Here is a 9,580-nt window from a genome sequence, read left to right as displayed (position 1 = left end):
CTGAAAGCGTATCTGGAATCTGGATCCCTAGTAAACAAATCATACTACCATGCTCATCTGAGTGCCGACTCCCAACGGAAATGTATGAATGAAAGTGACGACGTCCCTCTGACCTGGGCCAGACAGGACTTGAAAGGCAACCAAAATAAAAGACCAGTGGCTTACGATTGCACGGTCATACGCACCTCCCATAGCACACGATCTCTCTGCAGTCCTCATCACCCCGCCTCATTCTTTGACCGATCTTGGGCGTGAATGAGTCATCGACGGATTCTACTCTCTTTCGAGAGGGACGCCCGCAGCGCCGTTTTGTTGATGCATACATAGGTGCAAATCACAATTTACTGCGAACATCAGCAGTTATGGTAGGCTAAACAAATGTTTAGTTTGAAACACAAATATTGCAGCATTATTTAGCATAGGCCAACAAAATGCCTCACGTAGGCTTAAGTCCCTAGAGCAAATGATTATAACTGGGTCTATTACCTATAATTAGCCTATACTCTGTCTGGAGAACTCGTAGGCATAGTTGTATAGGTCTATCACTATATAAGTAGACATTGTGCTAATTAATCACGACCTTACCGTCCAGATATTGTATATATTAATTACTTAGTCATCGCTGTTGGTTAACAACCAACATAATTAGACATGATGATAAAACAGTGATCACATAAGCCTTTCCAATTGAACGTCGAGGTGAAGAGACGTGAACCAGTTCTAATTATGTTTGTGTGTTTCTTTGGATCGAGTATTGCGTATGTCGCAGTGACGCACGAGTCAGGTGGCGCCTCATATAACCGGAGGAGCTGTCCCCGGTGCTGAACACAGAGAATCCCTGCTCACACTTACACTGAGAAAGAGATGCTAAATTCACTCACGACTATCGATTGAAACTATTTTGCAGAGGTAAGATTTTATATAGGGCCTACATCGAAATTATTATTTTAAGAAAATGGAATTCAGTTGTACTATTTTCAGTTATTTTAATATGTTAATTTCCATTTTAAAATCCGTTTATCTTTAACCAACCTGATGCATTGCAAACAGGGCTACCGCAGTGAAGAGATGCATAATCTGTTTTATAGTGTCTTAGACTAACTATTCACGTTTATTATAGTTTCGTTTTTAGTGATTTGCTAAAGTAATTTGTAGTTTTTATTATGTAGGATAAGCAGATAATACATAGCCTAAATTAAACAACACTTTGATTTCAAAACCAATTCATCCACTAGTTGATTTATAAATAGCAGTGTTCAATATTTGTATCCAAATTAGGTGCATGATTATAAAGTTCCATTGCATTTTCTCAGTGAAAGGCTTGTGCAACACAACATTGTTTGAGTGTGCTAGAGATGTCTTGTGTGTAGGTAGTAGTGTTTCGACAGCAGCCAGCATCAGCCGAAAGGTTACCAAGACAACTGGATTGTGACTCATTCTAGAGAGCAACAATTTGAAAACTTATGAGATTTATAGGCGAGCTGAATGCCCATGCTATTACTGCTCTGCAAACAATCATTTTGGCTTTCACCAGATGCGATTTTCATTCTCTGGGTAAAAACGGCAGCTAGAGTGAAAGAACCTCAATGCATATCACTAATAGTCTATAGCAATCTAGCTGAAGCGTCAAACGGGAATAAAAGGCAGGTGTAAAAATGAAGGATTTTAGAATTGTAATGGTCATTAGAGCTGATAATTACAAAAGCCTTTAAACTGGCCTCATCATTAAAAGGGCCAATGAAGCAGTTCTCAATATGAAATCATTCCTGACTAGCAATTAAGTACCTTACTGTGATTGTTTTCAATTAAAATTGTAAAAAAAAAATCTAATAAAATAGCTTCTTAGCAAAGAGCAATTTCTCAAGCAATAATTTTGCTAGGACTATCAGAGTGGGAAGGGGAAAAACTGAAAACTAGCTGTTATTGGCAGAAAGGCTTGGAACTCTTTTTCTTATTGGTCTATTAACAAATTTAGTCTGGAAATATATATAAAACACAGGAAAATCACGATTTTGACTGCACAGCTCTTGAACATATTCTTGTTTGAAAGAAATGAAGACTCTAAACTGAAGTGACAGGAGCAGATACGTAGATAATGGTCTGACCAGTGAAAAATCTTCATATCCTAAACCTAAAAGGTCAGCGCTGACTCTTCTCTCCCTGTTGTGTCTGTCTCCAGGCTGAAGACACCATGCCATCACTCCCCAAGCTCTCCTCGGCAGGGATGGCCTTCCTCCTCTCCCTGCTCCCCCTCCTCCTCCTGGGCTCCGGCAGTGCCCAGGGGGCCTCTCTCAGAGAACACAGACTGAGGGGCAGTGAGCTGGACCCCCAGCGAGGAGACACCCCCTACCTCCCCCCCAATGCAGACATGCTCAAGGCCCTAGAGTACATTGAGAGCCTCCGCCAGCGGACCGGGGCGTCAGCCCCACAGGAGCAGGCTTCCCTCACCCCAGACTATGACACCACCAACATGGACACAGACTCAGAGAAACTCCTCTCCATGCTGAGGCTAGCCTCTCCTGCCCAGACCAGTCAGAGTAATATAGGCCAAGGCCAGGACCAAGATGAGGATGATGAGGAAGGGGAGGGCAACAAGGAGAACAAGACCCATGAGTGGCTGCAGGCGGTACTGAATACCCTCCAGCAGACCAAGAAGGGCCCAAAGCCAGCCCCTGTGAGGCCCAGTGCAGCCCACCACGCTCTGGGCAAAGGGTGGAGACCGACGAAGGAGGAGGACAGCCAGGTGGGAGAGGGCATGGCGTACCCGTGGTCACAGCGTGCTAGCCTGCCTCACAGGAAGTACCCGCTGATGTTTGAAGATGAAGAGGACGGTGAGGAAGAAGGCAAAGTCCAGGGCCGTGAGAGCCCCTTCAAACGCACCAATGAGAACATGGAGGGGAAGTACACGCCCCAGAACCTGGCCAACCTGCAGTCTGTGTTTGATGAACTGGGGAGGATAGCCAATGCCAAGGCTGGACACAAACGCCAGACTGAGGATGATGAGGATGATGAAGATGATGACGACATGTTCAAGGTGAGGAACCTGGCCTATGAGGATGTGACAGGGGGAGAGGATTGGACGCCCCTAGAGGAGCAGGTGGATACGGAGGACGAAGAGAGAGACAACAGGCAGGACTTCGACAGAGGCTTGGAGGATGATGATGATGATGATAATGAAGATGATGAGGAGATTGATGAGGTCAAGCGATCAAGCCAGCCAGGTCCAAGAGAATATGACCCAGATGACTACTACCTTCTGAAGGTGCTGGAGAAAACAGAGCAGGAGGAGCGGAAGAGAGAGCTAGAAGAAGAGGAGGAGCAGAAGAGAGAGCTAGAAGAAGAGGAGGAGCAGAAGAGAGAGCTTGAAGAAGAGGAGGAGAGGGAAGAGAGGAGGGCAGCTCCAACTCAGTACAGTGACAAGGTAGATCCACAGGCCATTTACAAGCTCATCCAAATCTCCCAGAAACTACAGATCCCACCAGAAGACCTGATGGACATGCTGAAGAGTGGGGAGATGACAAAACAGGACAGGACACCACTGAGGACACAGGCACAATCTTGGACACCTAATGATCTGGCCAGGGTAGAGGACAAATTAACTCAGATCTCCTCTCACCAAAAAAATAAGATCCCCCCAGAGACCTTCTTCAACAGACGGCTGCCTGAGACCCAAACAAGCAACGTCCTGGAAGAAATAAACACAGAAGACATTCTAAAAATCCTAGGGCTGGGAAGCGTGGCAAATCAGAACGCACCTGCACTCAAGAAGCACAAACAGCATACAAGCCCGCCGTCAAGGTTCTACGCGCCAGCTGGAAAGCAGAAAGACTACATGCTCTCTGAGCCAAACGTCCCAGAGAAAGGAAAGAACGACTACGACTACACTGTTGACGAAGACGAGCTGTCGTCGTATCTGGCTGCCCAGATGTTGGCACAGTATCCGCAGACAGCAAACAAGGCAGACCAAAAAAAGCGCGCCTCGCAGCCTCCCTCACAGGACCATCAGCTTGTACTGGGAACATTCGAGGAGGCAATACAGGACTACTTTGACCAAATGGACTCAGATAAAAGCCCGCCTCAGAAAAGACAGTCAGAACCCGAGGAGGACACGGGCGATGTGTCACAAACGCAGGGCTTGGATGACAACACGCTGCTGAAAATTCTAGGCTATCTGAACCCAGAGACTGAAGAGGGCGAAGATAAGGACCTTTACACCAAAACTGTCAAAGGACTGTAGATGGTGGGGATGTAGATCCATATTATATTGTTTTGATCAGGGGGGAATCATAATAAAGTATTTTGAAAAGTAAATACATGCAATGGAGTTTAGTCTCTTCAGTAGATTTACTACAGCTCATGCTTGAATAGCCAATTTATACATGAACTTGATCTGATGTAGCTACAAGGGAGTGCCTGTTGGTGGTTGTAACTGAGTGTGTGGCATAATATTCAATGTTTTTGATAGGCTAGCTAGAACAACACTAGTTACAATAGACCACTTTATACTAGCCGTACATCAGTGCACATCCACTTGTGTTCCTCCTCGTAAATTATATTTCGTACATGTGTTCGGTAATGTGTAATGTATGAGGTTAATAAAGCATTGACTTTATTTTTTCCTTACTGTGTAGTGTTTACTAATTGGAGCGCACAGATGGTGAACAGGCTGCAGAATATCACATTCAAAACACCATCTGTCTCAATGTGTCAGCAATAACAATATGTAGCCTCCGCTTGTTGTTGTAAAATCTAAAAACTCTTGATCAATCAAACATCTTTGATTGACTGATAAGCTGTATGTTGCAATGCAATCAATTTGGGCAATTTAAAGCTACAATAATGAGCAAACGTGAAGATGGACATTTCAGCCACACAGAATGAGATTCTATTTCTATGATTTCAGTCCCTTGGACAGCACCGGTCGCAACAAACAAGAATGACACATTTATTTAAAACATTTTAAGGGGTGGATCAGCTTTAATACTGCAGATAGATTGTTGCTTCCATCAATGTAATATACATACATACATACATACATACATACATACATACATACATACATACATACATACATACATACATACATACATACATACATACATACATACATACATACAGTTGAAGTGGGAAGTTTACATACACCTTTGCCAAATACATTTAAACTCAGTTTTCACAATTCCTGACATTTAATCCTAGTAAAAAGTCCCTGTCTTAAGTCAGTTAGGATCACCACTTTATTTTAAGAAAGTGAAATGTCAGAATAATAGTAGAGAGAATTATTTATTTCAGCTTTTATTTCTTTCATCACATTCCCAGTGGGTGAGAAGTTTACATACACTGAATTAGTATTTGGTAGCATTGCTTTTAAATTGTTTAACCTGGGTCAAACATTTCAGGTAGCCTTCCACAAGCTTCCCACAATAACTTGGGTGAAATTCGTCCTGACAGAGCTGGTGTAACTGAGTCAGGTTTGTAGGCCTCCTTGCACAGAACACACGCTTTTCAGTTCTGCCCACAAATGTTCTATAGGATTGAGGTCATGGCTTTGTGATGGCCACTCCAATACCTTGAATTTGTTGTCCTTAAGCCATTTTTCCACAACTTTGGAAGTATGCTTGGGGTCATTGTCCATTTGGAAGACCCATTTTCGACCAAGCTTTAACATCCTGACTGATGTCTTGAGATGATGCTTCAATATATCCACATCATTTTCCTCCTCATGATGCCATCTATTTTGTGAAGTGCACCAGTCCTTCCTGCAGCTAAGCACCCCCACAACATGATGCTGCCACCCCCGTGCTTCAAGGTTGGGATGGTGTTCTTCAGCTTGCAAGCCTCCCCCTTTTTCCTCCAAACATAACAATGGTTATTATGGCCAAACAGTTCTATTTTTGTTTCATCAGACCAGAGGACATTTCTCCAAAACGTTCGATCTTTGTCCCCATGTGCAGTTGCAAACTGTAGTCTGGCTTTTTTTATGGCGGTTTTGGAGCAGTGGCTTCTTCCTTGCTGAGCGGCCTTTCATGTTATGTCAATTTAGGACTTGTTTGTGGATATAGATACTTTTGTACCTGTTTCCTCCAGCATCTTCACAAGGTCCTTTGCTGTTGTTCTGGGATTGATTTGCACTTTCCGCACCAAAGTACGTTCATCTCTAGGAGACAGAACACGTCTCCTTCCTGAGCGGTATGACGGCTGCGTGGTCCCATGGTGTTTATACTTGCGTACTATTGTTTGTACAGATGAACGTGGAACCTTCAGGTGTTTGGAAATTGCTCCCAAGGATGAACCAGACTTGTGGAGGTCTACAATTTCTTTTCTGAGGTCTTGGCTGATTTCTTTTGATTTTCCCATGATGTTAAGAAAAGAGGCACTGAGTTTGAAGTTTGAAGGTAGGCCTTGAAATACATCCACAGGTACACCTCCAATTGACACAAATGATGGCAATTAGCCTGTCAGAAGCTTCTAAAGCCATGACATCATATTCTGGAATTTTCCAAGCTGTTTAAAGGCACAGTCAACTTCGTGTATGTAAACTTCTGACCCACTGGAATTGTAACACAGTGAATTATAAGTGAAATAATCTGTCTGTAAACAATTGTTGGAAGAATTACTTGTGTCATGCACAAAGTAGATGTCCTAACCGACTTTCCAAAACTATAGTTTGTTAACAAGAAATTTGTGGAGTGGTTGAAAAACGAGTTTTAATGACTCCAACATAAGTGTATGAACACTTCTGACTTCAACTGTACATACACACACAATATATATTGTCGAAAATGGGTCTTCCAAATGGACAATGACCCCAAGCATACTTCCAAAGTTGTGGAAAAATGGCTGAAGGACAGTTGAAGTCAGAAGTGTTCATACACACACACACACATATATATATATATATATATATATATATATATATATATATATATATATATATATATATATATATATATATATATATATACATACACACTGCTCAAAAAAATAAAGGGAACACTTAAACAACACAATGTAACTCCAAGTCAATCACACTTCTGTGAAATCAAACTGTCCACTTAGGAAGCAACACTGATTGACAATACATTTCACATGCTGTTGTGCAAATGGAATAGACAACAGGAAATTATAGACAATTAGCAAGACAATAAAGGAGTGGTTCTGCAGGTGGGGACCACAGACCACTTCTCAGTTCCTATGCTTCCTGGCTGATGTTTTGGTCACTTTTGAATGCTGGCGGTGCTTTCACTCTAGTGGTAGCATGAGACGGAGTCTACAACCCACACAAGTGGCTCAGGTAGCGCAGCTCATCCAGGATGGCACATCAATGCGAGCTGTGGCAAGAAGGTTTGCTGTGTCTGTCAGCGTAGTGTCCAGAGCATGGAGGCACTACCAGGAGACAGGCCAGTACATCAGGAGACGTGGAGGAGGTCGTAGGAGGGCAACAACCCAGCAGCAGGACTGCTACCTCCGCCTTTGTGCAAGGAGGAGCAGGAGAAGCACTGCCAGAGCCCTGCAAAATGACCTCCAGCAGGCCACAAATGTGCATGTGTCTGCTCAAACGGTCAGAAACAGACTCCATGAGGGTGGTATGAGGGCCCGACGTCCACAGGTGGGGGTTGTGCTTACAGCCCAACACCGTGCAGGACGTTTGGCATTTGCCAGAGAACACCAAGATTGGCAAATTCGCGACTGGCACCCTGTGCTCTTCACAGATGAAAGCAGGTTCACACTGAGCACATGACAGACGTGACAGAGTCTGGAGACGCCATGGAGAACGTTCTGCTGCCTGCAACATCCTCCAGCATGACCGGTTTGGCGGTGGGTCAGTCATGGTGTGGGGTGGCATTTCTTTGGGGGGCCGCACAGCCCTCCATGTGCTCGCCAGAGGTAGCCTGACTGCCATTAGGTACCGAGATGAGATCCTCAGACCCCTTGTGAGACCATATGCTGGTGCGGTTGGCCCTGGGTTCCTCCTAATGCAAGACAATGCTTGACCTCATGTGGCTGGAGTGTGTCAGCAGTTCCTGCAAGAGGAAGGCATTGATGCTATGGACTGGCCCGCCCGTTCTCCAGACCTGAATCCAATTGACCACATCTGGGACATCATGTCTCGCTCCATCCACCAATGCCACATTTCACCACAGACTGTCCAGGAGTTGGCGGATGCTTTAGTCCAGGTCTGGGAGGAGATCCCTCAGGAGACCATCCGCCACCTCATCAGGAACATGCCCAGGCATTGTAGGGAGGTCATACAGGCACATGGAGGCCACACACACTACTGAGCCTCATTTTGACTTGTTTTAAGGACATTACATCAAAGTTGGATCAGCCTGTAGTGTGGTTTTCTACTTTAATTTTGAGTGTGACTCCAAATCCAGACCTTCATGGGTTGATAAATTGGATTTCCATTGATTATTTTTGTGTGATTTTGTTGTCAGCACATTCAACTATGTAAAGAAAAAAGTATTTAATAAGATTATTTATTTCATTCAGATCTAGGATGTGTTGTTTAAGTGTTCCCTTTATTTTTTTGAGCAGTATATATATATATATATATATATATATATATATATATATATATATCCAAGATGGTGTAGCAGTTCGGACGTCTTTGTCTTTGTCTTGTTGTGTCCCGTGTATATATATATTTTTTTCTTCGTATATATTTCATATATATTTTTAACCTCAATTTCAACATACTCTCCTGCAACCCGCCTCACCCAATGTGGTATGGATCTGCTATTTTCTATATTTTAGAACCAGAACCCCTAACAGAAGCTAGCCAGCTTACTAGCTACTAGTTAGTAGTCAGTTAGCCACTGCTTGCAGTCATTAGCTAACCTTAGCCCGGTCAACTCCTGCCAGTCTGCACAGCGCGATTCAAACCAGAGCATACCGGACTGCTTTTTCTCCACCAAATCTCCATATCTCCAGATTCCTACCGCAAGCTCTGAACCTTTTCACTTGGATCATCGCAGCTAGCTAGCTGCTATGCTCTTAGCTGCTCTTGGCTGACATCTCTGTCCCGAAGCAAGCACCAGTTAACCTGGAATTAGCCTCATGCTAGGCCCATCTCCCGGCTAGCTGAAAAGGTCCATCAGCCACTCCTTGGGCTACAATACCTATTTTGCCAATTGGCCTGCACCCCTTTTACTGCCGACACGTAGCCCTGCCGATCCATCACGACTGGTCTACCGACGTAATCCACCCGATGGGGTTTCAACAGGCTCCTCCGTCGCGAAATCCCCTGAAGACCCATCCGCTAGCCCGTTAGCCTGCTAGCCGCGGCCCGCTAGCTGTCTAGAGCATATCGGACTGTTAGCTGAAGAGGTCCATCAGCCAATTTCTTGGGCTACAATAACTACTTTGCCAATTGGCTTGGACCCTTTTACTGCCTACACGGAGCCCTGCCGATCCATCAAGACTGGTCTGCCAACGTAACCGTCCGAGGGGGCTACAAAAGACTCTTCTGTCGCGATGTCCCCCTAAGGGCCTTCTGCTAGCCCCGGCCCGCTAGCTGTCTGAATCGCCGTGTCTCCAGCTCGCCTAGCTACTCACTGGTCCCTATGATCACTCGGCTATG

At 44.5% G+C, this 9,580-nt stretch overlaps 1 protein-coding gene across 1 annotated transcript; it reads left to right on the top strand.

Annotated features, from left to right (window-relative positions):
* The first annotated feature begins 807 nt into the window (after positions 1-807).
* On the top strand, positions 808-4,612 carry LOC106591944 (secretogranin-2b). The gene is made up of 2 exons (XM_014183210.3): positions 808-909; positions 2,180-4,612. The coding sequence occupies exon 2, from the start codon at positions 2,192-2,194 to the stop codon at positions 4,235-4,237; it is 2,046 nt and encodes a 681-aa protein (XP_014038685.3). The 5' UTR covers positions 808-909; positions 2,180-2,191; the 3' UTR covers positions 4,238-4,612.
* The last annotated feature ends 4,968 nt before the right edge of the window (positions 4,613-9,580 follow it).

The sequence above is a fragment of the Salmo salar genome, chromosome 20 (genome assembly GCF_965601325.2).
Source record: "Salmo salar chromosome 20, fSalSal1, whole genome shotgun sequence".
In the NCBI taxonomy this organism is placed as follows: Eukaryota; Metazoa; Chordata; class Actinopteri; order Salmoniformes; family Salmonidae; genus Salmo; species Salmo salar.
This window is presented reverse-complemented; position numbering and strand designations above follow the sequence as displayed.

Excerpts from the sequence above, each read along its gene's own strand:
- LOC106591944 (XM_014183210.3), top strand. The coding sequence starts at position 2,192 with ATGCCATCACTCCCCAAGCTCTCCTCGGCAGGGATGGCCTTCCTCCTC.